General features: G+C 46.6%; 1 protein-coding gene across 2 annotated transcripts in view; it reads left to right on the plus strand.

Annotated features, from left to right (window-relative positions):
• Otof (otoferlin) overlaps positions 1 to 22023 on the plus strand; it is a 95786-nt gene that overhangs the window by 2168 nt on the left and 71595 nt on the right. For both annotated transcript variants that reach the window (XM_032909046.1, XM_032909047.1), the window contains exon 2: positions 18415 to 18473. In XM_032909046.1, the coding sequence (XP_032764937.1) occupies positions 18415 to 18473 (59 nt within the window). The remainder of the gene's footprint in view (positions 1 to 18414; positions 18474 to 22023) is intronic.

Below are 22023 nucleotides of genomic sequence, written 5' to 3' on the forward strand. Positions count from 1 at the left end.
AGAAAGACTGCAGTCAGATTTCCAAAAAGAGAATGCTCAGACATTCACCAGGTGCACAGCAGGCGGTAACTACTGGCACCCCAAAAACACCAGCTAACACCGCCATTTCTGAGGGAACTGACCAGCAGCAGGACATGCTTTCCTGACATCAACAGTCCATGATCAAACCGCACTGTACTGGGGGGAAACTAGAAAATAGAGCTTAATGCCCCTCCTCTCCAAAACTCTCCAATAAAGCCAGCAGCGGATGGGGTGAGGGGCCGGAGTGGGACCTAAGGGTGAAGGAGAGGAAGGCCCTGCTCTGAGAGGTTGCAGAGAAACAGAGGCATGGACTCCACCCTGCCTCACTCAGCATTGGCCTCCCAGCAGCAAATAGGATACAGTAGCCCGTTGCACTGAGGGGCCTACGGTCTGCAGGAGCCAGCTCAGGAGTAGGTCGGGTGCAGGATGCTCACTGGCTTCCAGTTTCTCTGTTCTTACTTCAAGTAATCACCAGAGCCACAGAACACAGGGTGGGAGCTGTCTGTCTGTCTGTCTGTCTGTCTGTCTGTCTGTCTGCCTGCCTGCCTGCCTTTATGACTTCTGCTCAGCCCCCGTGATGCCCTGGCCCCCACTGCCAGATCCCAGTGGTACCTTGTCATCTCTACACTTCTCCCCTGAGCCTTCTTGCCAAAACCCAAGGTTGAGAACCTTCCAGACTTTCACGTGTTCCCCCTGGACTGCCTGCTGGTACAGGTCCTCTGTAGTTAAGGCTTCCTGTGGGGGTTCGTCTTTACACCCCTCCTCACACCCCAGCTTCCGTCCTACTACATTGAACGCTGATTCTCGAGGTGCCGAGGGTTTCCTGCTCGAGACTGTGTACTTCTTTGTTGTAGAATGAGCCCCATCCTCCGACTTACAAATGTCCATCTTGTGCATAGTTCAAGGCCCTCCTCATGTGCCACCTCCTCCAGGAAGTCTTCCCCCTCCCTTCCATATCCTGTATACCCTCCTGGAGCTCTGCCACAGTTCCACTGTGGGCACAGGTCACATTCTGTGAGCTCTGCTGCTTCCTGAGGATCCTCACAGCAGAGAGCAGATCTCAGCTCAAGCAGCCACCATAAGAAATGACCTTCTTCTCTGAGGTCTCTGATTTTTTGGTTTATTTGTTGGTGTTTTGAGACAGGATCTCGTGTAGCCCAGGCTGGCCTTGAACTCACTGTAGCTGAGGATGACAGAACTACAAGCATGCAGTACCGTGTACCACTCTTTTTACTGTTGGATGGGCTTAAAGTCTTCCACCCCGTCACTGCTTGACTAAGTTCAGTGTGTCACCAGAACTTTATGCTACAGAGTATACTCTGAAGAAAAGAGGTCTCAGGGGCCAAGAGCTAAGAACACTAGCTCACGTTCCTTCTATCAGCCTCTAGCTCGGAGAAGCTTCAGGGTCCTTCAGCAAGTGTTGGGGGTGGTCCAACCCAGTAACCATGTCACTCAGAGACGCAACAGTCAGGGAGCGCTTCCTGTAAGGGGAGGGAAGGTTGGCCTGTAAAAGCGCTGCATCTGCTTACCTAGATACGGGAGACGTGAGGATGGGCTGTTGGAGAAAACTACTGTAGATGGAGGGACAGAGTGGACTCCCAGCCAGAAGAACAGCTGGGAGGCCAGACAGGTGGCTAGAGGCAGGGGAATGGAGGTGAGTGTGCCCGGAGGACAAGATTTACCCTAGAGGTTTTGTTATTTGTTTGTTTTGTGATTGTGACTTCTTTCTGGAACCATCTCTGCCATTCTGAATAAGGGAGTCAGACTATCCAAAGCCCCCATCCTCAATATTTCCCTGACTGCCTAGGCCATCCTAGCACCTCTGCTTTTGGAGAATGGGGCAGGTGTTCCTCTCTCTGAAAGAAGAAAACAGAGGGGCTCCCCAAGAACAGCACCTGCATCCCATGTAGGTGTGGGCACAGTGCTGTACTTTGGACGTAGATAGAAGGAATGCAGTCCTAGCTTCCTTCCATTCCTCCAACACACCTGGGGGACACCTGGGGACACCTGGGGACACCTGGGGACACCTGGGGACACCTGGGAAACACCTGGGGGACACCTGGGAAACACCTGAGGGACACCTGGGAGACACCTGGGAGATACCTGGGAGACACCTGGGGGACACCTGGGCGATACCTGGGGGGCATCTGGGGAACACCTTCTTGCCTAAACCCCAGGGTGTTGAGAGCTTCTTCCTCCTCCTTCCACCCTTCCTCTTTTCCTCCCTCCTACCTCTCCCCCTTCCTCTTCTTCTTCCTCTTTCTCTTCCTCCTCCCTCTCCCCCTCTTCCCCTGAGCAGATGCAAACCTGGTAGGGAGCAGATTTTCCACCCAGAACATTCCCTAGCCCTTTTGCTTTGATAGGAGAAGGTATTTTCATGCTATGAAAATGACTGTCGAATCATCTGCTACAAAGGCTTGCAGTGAACGCTGCTGGAAATGTACGGAGAGAAAGCAGACCTGCCAACAATTCCCCAGAGCCAAGGCTCACTTATCATGTCCATCTCTGCTGGCAACAAAAAAAGCTACCTTCTTCTACCTACACCCACTCCTTGGTCAGACAAAAAAACATGGTAATAAAGGCTTCAGATATATGCAAGAGGAGGGAGCATAGTCCCTTGCAGTTCTGACACCCTCTGCTCATGTCCCATCCTGTTCAAGATCCCCTTCTAATTCCTTTCAATTACCCTGAAAAAAAATCTATTATTTCATGTAGAAATATTCAAGCCATAGATATAAAAAAAACCCATATATTTTACTGTTCCTTAAAAATGAGCAATTTCTTAGCTCTGCCAAGCACTCGGTCCACGGCAATTTCCTTTGTCTCCTCGATGTTGGGAATTGTTTTCCAGCTCAGGGAAAGCTGCTTCTGATGTGTCTTGTGAGTCAAGCAGTTAATCATCCGTTCACCCAGTCCTTCATTCATCCACAAACAGTATTTGAGAACCATCCATGTGCCAAACTCTGCTCTAGACCCTGGGGGGACAGCAAAGAGGCCATCGAGGGCGGAAGGACCCTGGCACCACCGCCGTGAGTGCACAGAGGATTGCAGAGAAGGAAGCTCAGGTGCCAGGGTAGAGCAAGGCCAGGGACTCTGCTGCAGGAGATCGGCAGCCCTGACAAGACAGGACAGAGGCTGGAGGTAGCACCCATCCAGCCACCCTGCCAAAACGGGTGGGGTCTGGGGGATGTCAATGGAAGGAGGGCACGTGCTGCCAGGGAGCTGTCCCTGAGTGTGGGCCAGAGAATCTTGGCAGGGTCAAGCCTACAGAGTAGACTAGTGTGGGGTTGGGAAGGTGACTCCATGGTTACAGTGCTCGCCACATGAGAGTTCAGAGCTCCAGAACTCATGTTCGCAGGATACAGTGGCTGGCCTGCAATTCCACCCTGGGGCAGTAGAGGCAGGGACTCCCCAGAGCAGGCTAGACATGGAGAGTAGCCATATGGGTGAACTCTGGAGTTGACTGAAGATTATCTCAATGAATAAGGTGGGCGGTTGATACAGAATGAATCCTGGCAGCCTTGGGCCTCCCCAAGCAAGCACACGTGTGTTCACACTCATACAAAATATACATGCATGTGAGAAAATGGAAAAAAGAGCAAAGAAAAAAAGTTTGGTGCGGTGTAGTGTACGGGGGTGAACCAGAACTCTAGGAGCTGGCCATGAGGCACCGAGGCTGGAAAACGGTTAACCGTGGGTCTTGGCGGCACACTGAAGCCTTTGAACTCTGTTTGCTAGGTGGATGTGGGGAGAATGTATGGAGGGGGGTTGTGGGAGGCTAAGATCTGGTTCAGGAAAAGAGCTTTCCATTTGGTTCCTTACTGCAGAGAGGAAGCTGGGGCAGGGTACAGCTAGGGATGGCTAGATGGGAAAAAGTGACCTGCTATTCAGAGAGGCAGCTCAGAGACGAGTAACTGAGAAGGAAGGAGAGGACACCTCGGATAGAGGGCAGGTGTGACTTGTGGACACAGGGATTGGGATTTTGAGATGCAGGGATCAATAAATTCAAATAAGACCAAGACCATCCCTGTCCTTGCCTCTTGGATGACCCTGCTGGAATTCAGATGTGGAGTCCCAGGCAAAAATGAGGAAATAATGTGGGATAAAATGATACTTGGGACACATATACTTGCAGCCATATACACACATATACTTCTCTGGGCAGTCAGCCTCCTCTGGCCTCCTGACTGAATACCGGCAGACACGGAGACATCAGGCCAAACTTCAGAAACTGTGAGTGTCTGTGTGGGCACCCTCAGGACTGGAGCATTGACCACTTCCAGGAGCTGCTGGTCAGTGAGTGATGGGGGTCACTGTGTAGTCTGAGGGCAGGTGATGACCCCACCCCAAGAGACTGTGATGCCTTCCCAACTCTGTTTTTTTTCAAGGTGTCCCTATGTGCCATTCTTCAAGAAGGCACACCACTCCCTACCACGTAGAGAAAGATAGAGGCCCTGGATTCCCCCTGGATTCCCCATGTCTTAGGGTTTCTATTACTGTAATGAAACACTATGGCCAAAGGGCAAGGGGAGGAAAGGGTTTATTTGGCTTATACTTCCAAGATGCTATTCATCACCAAAGGAAGTCAGGACAGGAACCTGGAGGCAGCAGCTGATGTAGAGGCCATGGAGGGGTGCTGCTTACTGGCTTGCTTCTCCTGGCTTGCTTTCTTATATATAAGTACACTGTCGCTGTCTTCAGACACCAGAAGAGGGCATCAGATCTCATTACAGATGGTTGTGAGACACCATGTGGTGTCTGGGATTTGAACTCAGGACCTCTGGAAGAGCAGTCAGTGTTCTTAACCACTGAGCCATCTCTCCAGCCCCTGGCTTGCTTGCTTATAGAACCCAGCACCATCAGCCAAGGGGTGACACCACCCACAATGGGCTAGGCCTCTCCTATTGATCACTAATTAAGATCTTATGGAGGCATTATCTCAGTTAAGGTTTCCCTTCATTCAGATAACCCTAGAGTGTGTCGAGTTGACACAGAGCAGCCAGCACATCCTCTAAGGATGCTCCATTCTCAGATGGCTCCGCCTTGGTTTAGTCACCCACCTCAGGGAGCAGCAAACACCACTAGAGCAAGGAGGCACACCATCGCATATGACACGGGGAAAGGCAGTCATATGGCCACACAGACATGCAGATCTCACATTGACCCATGTTTCACAGTTCTAGAAAAATCTCCTTCGACAGAAACCCTGTGATGCTCTCGCCCATTCGTGCTTCCATTATTAATTATTCTTACTTCATTATTTTTTTGTGTGTAGGGGTGTTTTGTCTGTATGTGCATACCTGCTGAGGCCAGGAGAGGGTTTCAGATTCGGTAGAACTGGAGTTACGACACCGATGGTTGTGAGCTGCCATGTGGGTGTTGGGAATTGAACCCCAGTCCTCTGGAAGAGCACTGAGCCATCTCTCCTGCCCCTGCATTTTTTTTATGTGAAAGTTTAGCATAAAATCAGCATTGTGCTTGTAACAATGCTTTTGCTCCATTTGAGAATGTGAACACAGTCATTCTCCCTTCGTGCCTTATTATATTCCTAGTACCTGGCACAGAATGGGTTCTCTGAGCAGCTTGTGGCTTACTGGGGTTGCAAGCATTTCTCTCTGCCTCTGTATTGGGAGAATCTACCTCCCAGTGTCTGCTAGCCCTACCCTGGTCTGTAAGGCAGCAACTTCCTCCTTCTCTGACTCCATGATTCTGTCTGAAAATTGGGACCCAGTGACATCAGCACACGGGAGAAGATTTGAGCTGCATCCGAGAAATGGGCTTCAATAAGATCAAATATGGCTTAAGATCCTTGCCCTGTGCCACCTCTCAGTGAGCCCTGTCTGAGTCTGACTTTCTGGGTGTTAGCAGGGTGAGGAAGGGGAAATGGGGACGATCCTTGACTAGGAATAACGGGAAGTAAAAAAATAGTGGCTGAGGGGCCTTTGCTTAGCTGAGGGTTGGAGCCCTAGGAAGTCTCCTGAGTCCAGCGCTGTGAGCAGCTGGACTTTAGGACACGATGTAAGAAGCTTGAGGACTATGTTTTTGGGGGGAGGGCAACTAATTTTGAGTTGAATTCCTTTGTTGTACTGTGCTCTCCCCTGTCAATAAGAAAGAAGAGTACTCTTTATCAACACCGATGGTTATTGTCAAAGGAAATTGCCAACAAGCAGATGAGAGTCATTAGGGAGATGGGGGACCTGACAACCCCTCCACCAATGTCACCCTAACAGGGTTTTCTGAGGTATTACGCCCAGAACTGAGGAACACACACTCATCTTAAATATCCAGGGTATTGTCATCGTGACAGGCAACGTGCTGCAGGACCCAGGTGACGCCCGGGTCTGGGAGATGGCTCAGCAAACTTGGCAACCTGAGTTTGAACCACAGAGCCCACAGGAGATTGAAGGAGAAAACCAACTCCATAATGTTGTCGTCTGCCTCCACATGCGCGTGTGGCATGTGCAACCACATACACATACCATACGTACACGTTGATAATTAAGGGAAAATTAATAGACTGACATCCTGTACACTGACAGGGAGGTCCAACCTTTTGAAAATGGGATGTTGTCATCTACATATGTGTGCTGTATTCATAGCTACTAAGGAGCATGGACGGCCCATGGGCCTCAGGTTGGCACATTAACACAGGGTATGTATGGTCTTTGACCATAATGAAATTCATTATAAAATCAATAGCATTATGGTATCTTTTAAATTCCAGAGTATTTGAGAATTAAATAATGGTCTTCTTTCTAACCTGAGACAAAGGAGAACACAAATGAGCAATTAGGAACCATCAGTGACTGGGGCTGTAACACATACCTGGTTCGTGTGCAGCTCTGGGTTTGACACTTGCTTCCTCCCCACAAGCTCTAATTTTGCAAAAGCAGAGAGGGGTTCTGGATAAAATGTGTGCTACACAAGTGTGAGGACTGAAGTTCAGATCCGCAGTGCCCACATAAAGCTGGGCAACCATGGAAGCCACCTGTAGTCTCAGTACTCGGGAGGTAGAGACAGAGTCCCTGGGAAAGCTGCCTAGCAGAGTAACTGGGTGCGATCAGCAAGCTCAGCTTCCAGGATAGGCCCTGAATCCTCACATAAAGTGGAGAGCAACTGAGGAAGCCACCAACCTCTGGCCTACACACCCAAACACTCTCTCTCTCTCTCTCTCTCTCTCTCTCTCTCTCTCTCTCTCTCTCTCTCTCTCTCTCTCCTCTCACACACACACACACACACACACTATAATACACATATACATACATGTTCACACACACACATACACAAACAGACTCACATGCATACACACACAGACACTCACACATAAATACACTAACATGCATACACACACTCACATGCATATACACACTCTCAGACACACACTCAGAGACACTCATACACACACACACTCACATGCATACACACAAATACACTCACACACTCATACACATACTCACATGTGTGTACACACACACACACACACACACACTTGTGTGTCTAATGGTTTTCATAAGCACAGATCTAAAATCCCTTAACAAAATAGCCAACAGAGAAGTAGCAGATAAGGACAGTGCATCTTGACACACAAGTTTTATCCCAGGAAAACAAAGTTCTATTTAAAATTATAAAATCAAAGCATTTTACCATGTAAGCAGAATAACTGAGAAAAGCTACATGGTTCTACCCACAGTTACATAAAAATCATTAGACAAAATTCAATATGCACTCAGCAAAGCAGGAATAGAGAAACTTCTTAATCAGATAAAGGACTGCCGCCTGCTATCCAGCTAACCTCACACTCCACAAACCTGAACATGGAAATTACAGGTGAAACAAAGTTGTTTCCCTTATTGCTCTGTTCGTTACTAAGTAGCATTTTAGCCAAAACTATAAGACAGGAAAAACAAAACACACAGCTTGGGAAGGAAAAGGGGAAATTTTTTTCATGAAGACCTTACTGGCTTAGATGGAAAAGCCCAAGAAACCTGTGTGAAAACTACTCTAATGAGTGCAATTTAGCAACTTTTTAGGACACGGGATTGAGACGTACAAATAGTTCTATAGAAACAACCAGCTGGAATGAAGAAATTAAAAAGTAATTATGTTTACAATTGCATAAAGTATAAAATATTTGGAAATAAGTTTTGTCAAAAGCGTTGGCATAAAAAATAAATAAAACACTGGAGAGAAACCAAAGAACATCAAATACAGAGCAAGTGTACTGGTCAGTGGGAGGAATGTTCATACGGTAAAGGCACCAGATCTCCATTAACTGCTCTGTAGAATGAGCCCAGTCCCAACAAAAGCTACAGCAGGCTGTTTTGTAGACCAGAAGCGATTTTGAAACTGTGTGGGCGTGCCAAGGATCTAGGATAGCTCAACCAACTTTGAAAATAGAGATGTCTGGGAGTCTTACTACTTGATTAAAAGTCTATAATGTCACAGGAACCAAGTCAGTGCAGCGTTAGCCCAAGACTAGCTAATAGACAGAGGGGTAGAATACAGCGTCCAGAAGTGTATCTCATGGGCATAAAAATGATTTGAAGTCAAGGTAATAGGTTTTTCAAAGAACTAGAGACATACCTGGGAAAGATGAACTTCACACTCCTACATCACTCTACCCACAAAGAGGAATCTAAGACAGATTACTAAAGCTAAGCATTAAAGGGAGCAAGGGACCTGGGCAGAGTGGAGCGCACCTTTATCCTGGCACTCTGGAGGCAGAGGCAGTTGGGTCTCTTTGAGTCTGAGGTCAGACTGATCTACGGAGTGAGCTCTGGGACAGCCAAGGCTGTATGGAGAGTTTCTGTTTCCAAAGATGAGGGAACGGGAATGAGAGAGATGGCTCAGAGGTAAACAGTGTTTCTGCGTAAACACTGAAGAGCAGAGCTCAGATCTCTGCACCCATGTGACAAGGTTGGATGTAGTCTCACAGGCACCGGTAAGGAAGGCCAAGACAGAGGAGCAGAGACAGGAAGATGGGTGGAGCTTGCTGGCTGCCAATCTAGGGAAAACAAACAATCAAAAACCCCATGAACTGTAGGGTCATTGAGAGACCCTGCTTCAAAAGAGTAACGTGGGAGGTGCTGGGGTGGGGGAACACGATGCCGTTCTCAGGCCTCTGCACATGCACACAGGTGTGCAACACACACACACACACACACACTCACACACACACACACACACAGAGGCATGTACATACACCACACACATACATATAAAAATTAAAATAAAATTTAAAGCTAAATAACAAAGACTGTAAGCTTCTAGAAGAACTTCTAAAATGCATTTGTTATATTCTTGGATTACACAAAAATTTCCTAAAGAAAATACAAAAAAACCGCCCATTGTAAAAATATGAACCTAATAAGTTAGATCTTCTAATAATTAAAAATTCTTATTCATCATAAAATACAATTAAGAATACAGGAGGGCAAAGCACACACAGGAAGAAAATATACACAGCAATAAAAAGTCAAATGGGCAAACTTTTTAAAGGGCTCCAGAGACTTGAGCAGATTCTCATAGAATAAGCCCCCAACCCCAAAATGATAATAAGCGTCACTAAAAACAGTGAACTTCAAAGTTACGGGAGCTGCTGTCTGGAAGGCACAAATAACCAGAAAAGTAAAAGTCTCACACTAATCAAATGCTTATGGAATGTGACATAGCTGGATTTTTTTATATTACTGGTAAGTCTGTGAAATGCAGCCATCACTCAGAAAACTCCTTGGCAGTTTCCGATAAATGTAGCCATTGTGCCCCAATTCTGCTCCTAGGTATCTCCCCAAGAAAGATGAAATTACATGTCTACAAGAAGAATTGCTGGGTTTTTTTTTTGTTTGTTTGTTTGTTTTTTGTTTTCGTTTTTAATCACAGCAGATTTACTGATATTAGCTGTCCCCGCTTGCTTTCTATTGCTGTGATAAGACACGGAACAAAGGCAGCATGTGGAGGAAAGGGCACGTTCAGCTTGTAAGTTAGTCCGTCTTCGAGAGAAGCCAAGGCACGAATGCTGCTCAATGGCTTGCTCTTCGTGGCTTGCCGGGTCTGCTTTCCTACACACACATCAGGCCCACGCAGATGTGGCACCGCCCACAGTGGGCGGTACTCTCCCTTAACGGTCTGCTTTCCTATACACATCAGGACCACACAGAGGTGGCACCGCCCACAGTGGGCGGGACTCTCCCGTAACAACTGTTAATCAGGAAAATGCTGTATTCCCACGGGCCAAGCTGGTGGCGGTAATTCTTCAATCGAGGTTCCCTTTCCCCAGGAAATTCTAGTTTGACAACTTACGTCAATAAAACCAACAGAAGCAACCGTCTAGCTATAGAAGTGACCTAACTGTCTATCAACAGAACACCCCAGCACACTGAGGTCTATCGATACAACAGAATATTATCCGACCATGAGAATGAATAGATTGTCCCACCGTATGATGAGATCTATATGTGAGGGTTGAGAAGAATGATTGGAAAAATGCATCTACATTGAACATGCTCTTGCCTCTGGTCAGAATTTCCTATGTAATATACTCTACTTACATTTGTAAGCATTTACATTGTATGTACTATATGTGGTCTAGCAATGGGAAGTACATGGAAAGGTGTGTGTGAATTAAATTCAAATGTAAGTCTCTGTGTACAAGGGACTCCAGCACCCATAGATTTCGATGTCCATAGGGAACTGGTTCCAGGAGCCCTCAGACGCTGAGAACAGCTATACTGCTGTATGCACCAATGTGAATGGATCAGAAAAACGTTGACTAAGAGACGCTAGACACACAAAAAGCACATCTGGGGACTGGAGGAATAGCTTGGTTGGTAAAGCACTTGCCCTGTAAGGACAAGGACCTGGCCTTAATCCCTCGAATCCACCAGGCTTGGTAGCAAGTACTTATAATTCCAGTGCTGGGAGGCATAGTCAGCCACTCGAGCCCTCTTGTCACACTCTAGGCTGATGAGAGATCCTGTCTCAAAGGACACAGTGAAAGGCACTCGAGGAACAACTGACGAAGCTGTTTCTCCTGACTATGTGTACACAGGCACATGCATGAACACACACACATGAACATGCACACACATGAACATGCACATGCATGAACATGCACATAGGCACACACACACACACACACACACACACACACACACACGGGAAAGCACCTTCTATAAAATACCATATGAATGATGTTTAGGGTGGGAAAAACACTGTGGCAAGAGAGATGGTTCTGTGGTTAAGAGCACTCGTTGCTCTTGCAGAGGACCTGGATTCGGTTCCCAGTACCCACATGGTGGCTCGCCCTCGTTCCAGGGGATTTGATGTCATTCTTTACCTCCAGGAGCATCAGGCATGCATGCGGTGCATTTACATACATGCAGATCAAACTCTCGCACACAAAATAAAAGTAAACTTTAAAAGATTATGATGGGATTAAAAAAAAAAACAGTCTTTGATGATAGAAATCAGAGCAGTGGTTAAAAGCTGACATTGCCAGGTAGAAATTATCTGGGAAAGGGGTCTGGGGAATATATTAAAGAACTGAAAACGTTCTATATCTTGACTGTAGTAATTAAACACTCATGAGCATTTATTAAGACTCATTAAAATATACCCTTAAGATCTGTAGATGTAAATTTTGCCTAGTTAAAAAAAAATCATAATCACACTTAAAATACCTAAAACTTGAATAATATTACAGGTGAGTGAAAAATTGTTTCTAATTATATGCTGCTAAAATTACACGATAAATGTAATTCATAGTAGAGGAGACAACTTTTATATTTAGCACATGACTTAATGGCCTAAAGCAAAGACAGGGCTGTTCCGTGGAATGGTGACTGTTTTCTGCCTAGTAATAAAAGATGCACAAATGCTGTTCTAAACACCACCCTCTACCCATTTCGTGAGTGAGGAGACTGAGTCAGAGAGAAGTAACTAGGTTGGGGGCGTGTGGCTACCAAGTGGCAGAGCTGGCGTAAGAGCCACAGCTCCTTTCTACACAATGCAGGACCAGAAAGATGGCCGAGCCTGTGACGGCTCCTCTCCTCTGTGGCAAGCCTGGAGTTATGAATTCAGGTCCTAGAGTCCTTTTTTAATGTGGGAGGAAAGAACCGACTCCACAAAGATATCTCCTGACCTCCACATGTACTCAACCCTCACCCAAGCAATCATCATGCTTTCGTACACAGTAATAATAAATAAAAACTTTCAAATATTTACATAATGGCCCTGTGCTTGTGAAGACTTGGTTTTATGCTTAGACGTGCTTCAAAGAAACCTCTTGCTGACTGCCCCAAGGTTCCAAGACATTAAACTGGTCCAGCATGGTTATTCCCAGGTTAACTGAGATGATGATGCAAGAACCGTGTGTGGATGGTCCCCCCAGCTCCTGGGCTCTAACCACGCCTACCCATCCTTGCTGAAGTCTTGCTCTCTCCATTGCATTCAGAGCTGTCATGCCCTGCTTCCTGCAGCTTGTGAATGCAGCTAGTCTTCGGAGGATGGAAGCTGACATGGAGTGGAGAGACTGAGGATGCCGCAGAGAGGTCTCAGGGCTGCTATGGAGTAACAGGAAGCACATGACAGCAGTGGAGGAGATGGGCCCTTGAGGAACTCCGCTGGGCCCATTTCCCGAAATGAACAGTGAAGTGTTGCCGATATTAAGTAATGCAAGAAGAGAATTAGGGCAGGACTGGATGGGAAAGTGTTCTGTTCAGTCTCTCAGGTCACATGGAGTAACAGTGACCTAAGGGCTAGCTCTTAGCAAAATCAGGTTGAAGCTAGAATTTGTCTTGAGACTATTTTGCACTGTAGATGGTGACCAACCCACCCTGGACTCTCAGCACCAGAACAACTCCTCCTCTTCCTCCTCCTCCTCCTCTTCCTCCTCCTCCTCTTCCTCCTCCTCTTCCTCCTCCTCCTCTTCCTCTTCATCCTCCTCTTCATCCTCCTCCTCTTCGTCCTCCTCCTCTTCTTTTTCTTAATATAAGGTCTTCTGTAGCCTAGGTTAGCCTTGAACTCTCTATGTAACTGCGTCAGCTAGTTCTTGTCAACTTGACACAAACTAAAGTCACTTGGAAAAGGGAACCCTCAGTTAAGTAACGACCTCCATTAGATTGGCCTGTGGACATGACGGTGGGTGTTTCTTAGCTGATGATTGATGTGGGAAGGTCCAGGCTACTGTGGATGCTGCTATCCGGGGCAGGTAGTCCTGGGATGTATTAGAAAGCAAACTCTACAAGCCATGAGGAACAAACCAGTAAACAGTATTCCTCCAAGGCCTCTACTTCCGTTCCTGCCTCCCCCCAGGTCCCTGCCTCCAGGGCCTGCCTCGGCTTCCCTCAGTAATGGAGTATGTACAGACGTACACCAAAGAAACTCCCTCCTCTACACGCTTCTTTTGTCCTATGTTTTATTCACAGCAAGGAAGAACCAAACTAAGACAGTAGCTTAAGGGTGACTTTGAACCCCTACCTCCTCGGGACCCTACTTAGTTCTTCCTTCAATGGCTACGTTCTGGGGACTGCATTTCTCCCACCACCATCAGGACTTAGCCCCTTCCTTAGCTCTATGTTCTTTGAAGATTTATATACATTCTTGCCTGGATTTCCCGCCTCACTGGCCAAACTCTTGGTGATCTAGAACCTGTTCTTCTTCTGTTATTTGCATTCATGCCTGAGTAACAGCCGCCCTGCCTGGCTAGGTGGACTTCATTTCCCCCTCTTCTGTGCCCACACTTCATGCCGGCAGCCTAATTCTACCTTACATAAAAGCTTCTCTGAGGCTGACATGCTCTCCCTGTGGCTTGTAATAAGCTCCTAAAGATTCTAATTATCTCAGTTCAGCTTCGTTCCGTGAGGGCTGAATGGCAGGGCTGACACAGGCTGGGGAGGGGAAGACCTCTCGTTGCCTGTGGAAATGAAGGAACTTACGGGCCATCAGCCCTCTGTGCCTGCTTTGTCTCAAAGGTCTGTCTCTAGCAGGACCAACTGGAAGAGAGAACTCAGTCTGTGCGGGTGGCGTATTTTGTGCTGTGAAATCACATCCCGTAAGAAGCTAGGGCATCAGTGACCCTGCACATAATGCAAGCCCTCGGCTCACCTGCATATAACAGGGTGGCAGGGGGAGGGTATTTTCAAATGGCAAATGACATAAAGTTTCATTGTATTAAGATCCTGAACCCTCCGAGTCATGGGAATATCAGATAGTGTGGTCTTTAATGACATTCTGAGCTCAGCTCTACGTTGACTGGCAGGGGAGGGGACCGTTTCAAACCAAGCATCTCGGCCATCGGAGGGAGCGAGGGTGCTGTTCAATTTTCCATCTAACCTCCTTCTCACCTGACCCCTCTCCACTCAAGGAAAAGGTGATTTTCTTTCAAGCTTTAGTCTCCAGATTCCCTGTGGCAAGAAAGGGGATTGGGCATTAGGAATTCTTAATGGTTTTGTTCGAGGCCATTTAAAAATGAAGCTGAAATGTCAATCTCTAAGACTAGTGGTGGATGAAGTGGGCTCTAAGTGGAAATGAACTCGAGTAGGAAGAGGTTCACAGTCTCCAGCTTCCCCCAGGAAAGACAGGACTGCTTGCTAAGTCTCCCAAAACGTAGCTCTTCCAAAGTGTGTTTTGTTTTCTCAGGGCGTCTCTCTCTCTGCACTGTTTCTGCATGATTTGTTTAAGCAAACATTTATTTATATTGGCATGAATATATTACAGGTATATGGAGGGAGAGAGAGTTCAGCTCCCTGTCTGAGACTATTCCTCACAGCTGCATCCCCAGAGCCCTAGACAATGAGGTTTTCAGTGCATCTCCAAGTGGAGCTGAGCTGTGAGGCATACACTCCACAGTGACTAATTTCACTGTGTTTCACGTCCCCTCCACAGGGCCATGAGAAGCAACAGAGGAATGTTTTATGCACATTCAAACCCAACAGCACCTCTTAGACCTCACCTGCCCTCCCATGGCTGGGTTTCCCAGCTCTTCATTCCTGGAGACCCCAGAGCACAGCCATATCTGAGGCTCATTAAGACCTTACAGGATGAAAAGGCCTTTGATTATTCAGAGCAGTGGATCCTTGGGGAAGCCCAATGCACACCAGTGCTCACCTGATTCCGGAATTAAATTGTGTGTGTATGGCCTGAGGGAGAAATTAGCAGAGGCTCGAAGCTCAGGTGTGATGGCTCATGCTACCCTCCCCTCTGTTGGAGCTTTCTCTTCTCCATTTTTTTCCCTTTTGTTTTGTCCCTGGCTAGTGCTAAAGACTCTTCCCTGTCTTGTCTATTTCCCATCCATTTTCTGTGTATACAACTTCCCTGGGTTTCTGCAGCGCCGTCTTTATCTCAGATGCAACTAGGCAACCGTTTCTACATGTCTCTGCCCCTCACACACATCACACACACATTATGCACACATCACACACAATATCACACACACACTTAGTATATGTCCCTACCCCCACACACATCACACACATATCATACATACATCACACACACATCACACACACACTTAGTACATGTCCCTGCCCTCCCACACGTACAGCATACATATACATTAAACATATACACATTAAGCACACACACACACACACACATACACACACACACACACACACACGCACACACACAGACAGAGTTGTTTATGTGAACCTAACTTCAAACCCCTGGCTTCCTGGTCAGGGGCCATCTCTCCCTCCTGTGTCATAAAAGCCATTCAGCCCCCAGAAATTTCTTATTAAACAGAATAGCCATTCTATTCTGAGCATGGTGGCTCACACCTGGAGGACAGTTGAGTTTTCAAAGCCAGGCTATAGTGCCGCACTGTTTCAAAACCAACAGGATGAGGCCACTGAGACCAGAAAAATCAGAGTTCATTCCTAAGGGAACAAACCTGGCCAAGCCTTTTTGCTCGCCTCTCTCATCTGTGTGATGGTGAGGGTCAGAGGGCTCATCCCACCTTTCCTTGGCCCAGTGCTTGTCAAGAAGGGTCTTCGAATCTTCTAAGAGAGGAGGGCACAGCATATTTCCCTAATACCAAATCACTTGGCCACCCAACCATGGCCACCAGCCCATACTAACTCCCAGACAGAATTGTGCTCAAATTGAGAAAAGACTTCCATAAGACAGACCACTGGTTGAAGTTGGTGAGGATTTAAATGTGTCTCTCTTTTGATTACAAAAGTAAAGTATAATCTTTAATTAGCCAGGGATACAAATCAGAGACAGTGTTTGTCTAGTATACATAAGGGCCTTGTTTCATTGTTAGTTACACACATACACACACACACACACACAACACACACACACACACACAGACACAGGCACAGACATACACAAACACAGATACATACAGACACAGACACACAGACACATAAAGACACACACACACACACTCACACACACAGACTCACAGACACACATACAGACACAGACACACAGACACATAAAGACACACACACTCACACACACAGAGACACACAGAGACACAGACACAGACACAAGACATACACACACACACACACACACACACACACACACACACACACACACACACATACAGAGCCAGAGGAGATGGCACAAGTCTGACATCCCAGTATCTGGTAGACTCTGTCAAGTCTTGAGAGGTAAAGGTTAGCATGAGCTACAGATAGAGTCGGTCTTCAAGAAACAATAAAACAAGCAAACAGAAAGCTAAACAATTCTAAGATCCATATATATATATATATATATATATATATATGTGTGTGTGTGTGTGTGTGTGTGTGTGTATACATATATACATATATATATATACATGTATATATACATATAAATGTGCACATACACATCAGTAAAGGCCCGAAGCATGTATATGCTTCACAGTATCTACCCCTTGCTCCACAGAGATGGTTGTTTAGCAATTGCGGTCTTTCTGCAAGAATATATGAAATATGTATGGAGTTGTTTTGCTTAAGAAACAATATCCTATCATAGTGCCACCTTTTTTGAATAGTAAGTAATTGTTAAGTAATAATTTCACCATCTTCTACTTGGTTTCTTCCTGATAGAAATTACAACCCTTCTCATAGGATCCCATCCCATTCCAGAACAGTGTGCACCCTCTTTGTCTGTATCATTTTTATACCTCACACACTGTATGTTTTATATGATATTGACAGGTCAGTTCCAAGCCTGTGGCTTCCCCTTTCCAGTTCCCTGAGGGTGGGATACTGTGGACATTGTCTGTCTTCTTACCTAGAGTCCCCATGATTCTGTACATCAAGTAGTCCACACTAACTGTTTCTCAGTGTGCTTCAGACTAGTTGGTACCTTCAGTCACTGCCAGCCCACGCCTCTCCACCTGCCCCTGCTCTCTCTTAATTCGATTCTTCCAGTAGCTTGATCCAGTCTGGATAGGTCTGAAAAAAGATGATTTTGGCCTTTCCACTCAACAGCCCTCATCTGAGGAGGCAATGTGGAGTAGGGAGGGTGGTCTGAGACACCCATGTTCGCTTCAAATCGTCTATTATATGAGCCAGCAGGAAGGCAGAGTCCACAGGCAAGGCAAGAAGGGCAGGGCACCGGCAAGAAGCTACCTGAGCCTGTCTTCTTTGCAAGGGAGCTGGGGCACAGAAGTGGGAAGGGAGACAGAGTGGGAGAAGGAGAGACTATGGCCATGGATATAGTGGTTGTGTTACCGTAGGCTGAAGGTTCTTTTCCTCAATTCAGACAGTAATCGTGAGCAGGCAACCCAGCAGCTCCCCTAGTGTCTACAGCTCCTCGAGTCAACTGGTCTACCCCTCCGCCTACAACTACCAGCTGGTTTGGGGGGACTCTTGTGTTTTCAGAGCTTGCGACTCCTCTAGCTCTCCATAGGTCACCACTGTGCTGCAACTGCCAGCTGCTGTCAGAGTTACCAGCCCTGGTTACTGGCCACTTTGGTGTAACCAGCCAAAGGTGCAATGTGAGCTCAACCTGCCAGTAGAAATCGCCAACACACAAAGTAAAGCAGACCGAGAGAAAGGCCATCGGACCATGTGTGGTGGCACACAGCTTTAGCGGGAGGCAGAGGTGGTCGGTGCTGCTTACACAAAAAGGGAGGGCTCACACACGCATACTCGGAGTGCTTCTGGTTTACAACAGGCCTTTACAGAGTCGGGCCAGTCTTCCCAGACATAGTGGGTCCGCCTGCTCGGGCTGGGCTGTCAGGTAGCTGGGTTGCTTGTGGACCCAAATATAAGAGATATTAAAGGATATTAAAGGAAAAGGTCAGACAAGAGGTTATGTGTAGGGACTCTCCTCACTCTGGAAGGAGCTGCATGACCGTAGGGTCAAATGCTGCTCTGACACTCTCAAGATGAGATGTGGCCCCAGCTCATTAGACAAGTCTGACTCTGGGATCTCCTCTCTCCACAGGACAGTCCTTCTATTCCCGGGTCCTGGAGAACTGCGAGGATGTGGCTGACTTCGATGAGGTAGGATATCTGAGTCCCTGTCCTCACGCCTCTCCAGCAAGCACTGCTCTCTGCCTTGCATGGCTCCCATGAAGCTTCATCGCTGAATGACTTCCTGGAATGAGGTGGTGGGTGGCAGGGGAGGAGCCTCCACTCTGCAGAATCCCACGAAGTAACAGAACTGAGCAATGGCGGCCACCAGGTCTGCGCCCGTCTGACCCCCTCTGACGCCTATAGAGAAAATACCCACCAGATTTCCAAACCTCAGGGTGAGTCTCTCTAGGGAATCAGTGGGGTTGCCATTAGGGTTTTTCCCCAGAGTCTCATGGAGTAAGTAGGCCACCAGAGCTTTAGCGATACCCATCTCACACGAGACTCTCCCTTTCTAAGGCCTATGTTCTCAGACGCTAGCTTTCTGGGTGGGAGCATCAAAAGACACACACACACACACACACACACACACACACACACACACACAGTGGTTCTCCCCTCCCCCAATCCCTGAAGTATTTGTTTGGTTTTTGTTTAACTATAGACTCAGATCACTGAGTATATAAACTGTTCACTTCTGTTTATGTGGGACATCTCATTGACTCCTAGAAGGCTGCCCATGCGTTTTGGTCTGAATGTGTGTGTGTGTGTGTGTGTGTGTGTGTGTGTGTGTGTATGTATGTGTATTTTCTCCCTAGTCCTCATTCTTTCCCCTCCACCCCACTTCTAATGTAGTCAACAAACCCCTCTTGGTGCTCTATACATTCTGGCAAGGTTTGGAATGCCGTAAGCATATGTTTGTTTACTTCAATGACAATGTGTTAAATATTTTTCTTTTCTATTTTTCACTATATACTCTTTCTAAGTCCCATCTGTGTTGCAAAGTGCTGCTTGGGACACAGCCAACAGTGGGTGACCAACCATTCTGGTCTGCCCGAGATGCAGAAGACTCCAGAGAAACAGACTTTCAGTACCAAAGCAGGGAGATCTTGAGCAAGCCAGGATGTGTTAGCTGGTCATATGCCCTCTACCAGGGTGGGTCCCTAGCTCACGCCACTAGAAATACAGAAAATGGTCCCCATGCCTCACCTGAAGCTGTGTGAGTGTCTCCCCAGGATGAGCACTAGAATCAGGAATCTCTGACTCACAGGGTGACAGACACCTAATATGACCCAGTGCAGCCATGGCCTGCCCTTCTGTCAGCAGAGAGTGACACTTCCTGAGCCCATGTCCTCATCTACAGTTGGGGTTTCTCTCTCAGGCCCCTGGTTTTCACCAGTCCAACAGACATATCCTCTGCTTGCTAGGGGATATGAGCATCTTGTGATAATGCCGTTAGCCTCTCACTCTCCTCTTTTGCAAGCAGTTGCCTTCCTAGCCTTGTTTACCAGTTTGCTTGTTTATTTTTTCTTACTGATTTATAGATCTTCTTAGTATATTCTGGGTACCAATCCCTGTTGATTTTAGATGTTCAAAACGCCTGCCTCAGATGTAGCTCAATTGGTAGGGTGCCTGCCCAGTATGCATAGAGCCCTGAGTCCATCCTGAGCACCATATGTACCAGACATGGTGGCGCACACCTGTAATGAGATACTAAAAAGGTAGAGAGGTGGGAGGACCAAGAAATTCAGGTCATCCTTAACTACAAATTAAGGCCAGCCTCAGCTAGATAAGATCCTGTGTAGAATGAGAGAGAGAGCGAGAGCGAGAGCAAGAAAGAGAGTGGGGGGGGGACCTTTCCCAGTCTATCAACTATCTATGAACTAGGTCTAAGGTCCAACTGTTGCTTTGTGGATTTCTCCCTGTTGCTCTGTGAGCTGTGGGTTACTGTATTGTGAAACTGTGGTATTCGTGGCTATATTCCATAATGGCTTTCTCTGCTTGTCTCTCTCCTCACTTGGTAGCATAAGATTTCCCTTCTTGTCCCCCATGGTGTTTTTGTATTAATTTCTATCTTATTGCGTACTAAGACTGATACCTAAGTGTTAGTGGCACATGATTGTAACCTAGTATTTGAGAGACTGAGGCAGGAGGACTACAATTTTGAAGCCAATGCGGACTTCCTACACACACACACACACACACACACACACACACACACACACACACACTCTGCAAATTTCATTTTATATTTCTATTATTTCTATACTCTCTTTTCGGTTTTTAAAATTTTCATTATGTCCACGTGTTTACGTTCAGATGGATCTTCTTAAGATTTTCAGATCTCTTTACCCATCTGAGTGTTTCTGGATTTTTTTAAGGTTTTTTTTTTTTTATGTGTATGAGTGTTTACCTGAATATATGTATGTGTACCACATGCATGCAGTTCCCATAGAGACCAGAAGAGGGCGTTGGGTCCCCTGGAAATGTAGTTACAGATGTTGAGAGCCCCCATGTGGTTGCTGGTAGTAAGGCCTGGGTTCTCCGCAAGAGCACCAAATGCTTTTAATCTCTGAGCCATCTCTCCGGCCCTAGTGTTTTCTGCTTCATGAGTGACACTGTTTCCCCCTTTCCATTTATTTTTATGGCTACACCTGTCAGGTTTGTACCCACAGGTATCTTGCTTTAGATTTCCCGTTTCCCGTCCCTTTTGTCCGCTCCTTATCAGCTTACCGTGGCCTGATGAGGTTTAGCTGAAAGGTTATAACCTTGGACGCAGTTCCCTTATACAATCAAACGTCCCTATCGATAACTTGCAGAAATCATTCTGAGTAGTTTCTCATTCGCATCAGTACTTCAGGGGTTCCTTGTGCCTCTCTGGTTCCTCCGCTTCACCCCGCCCTTCAAGCTGGCACTACAGTCTCTGTCAAACATTCTTTAACCTTGCCCAATCCAGACCCCTTTTCACCCAAGAAATGTTTATGCAGCCTCAAGCACATACTTATATAAAATAGAGTAGTTGCACAATAAAAGCACTCGCTGATAAATCATGAAAAAAAACTTTGAAAGTAAGACTTTGTGGGGACTGGAGAGATGACTCAGTGGTTAAGAGCACTGGCTATTCTTCCAGAGGAAGAGCCATGGCAGCTCACATCTGTCATTAACTCCTGATCCAGGGTATCAGCACCCTCACAGAGACATACATGCAGCCAAAACACCAATGCACATAAAATAAAAATTAAGATGAGTCTCTTTTATCCATATAATGTTACTGTTTATTAAAGAGAAAAGCTAATTAACATGCTAATGAGACGGGTGTATTTGTTAGTCTAACACAACATCATCCAAAAATATGCTGTTTTGGTACGTTCTGAGGAATAACATGAGGAAAAATATTAAAAGTCTTTGCTTCCATGATTAAAACATTGTTTCTGTGAGAGCAGAAAACTTTGTATATACAGTAAAAACATTGCAATCTGTAGAGGGTCTCAGTCTGAAACAGTGTTTCGGACAGTGTTCATGAGCGCTGGGTGCTATGGTGACCTGTGTGTGTGTGTGTGTGTGTGTGTGTGTGTGTGTGTGTGTTTTCAACGTCAAGGCTGTAGAGAAGTCATGGGATGCAGCACAGAGCACTACTAGACACACCTCACATTCCCTATGTGTTTGGTTTTGAATCGACTTTGGTCACAGCCTGTTCAGA

Source organism: Rattus rattus, chromosome 7, assembly GCF_011064425.1.
Source record: "Rattus rattus isolate New Zealand chromosome 7, Rrattus_CSIRO_v1, whole genome shotgun sequence".
NCBI lineage: Eukaryota > Metazoa > Chordata > Mammalia > Rodentia > Muridae > Rattus > Rattus rattus.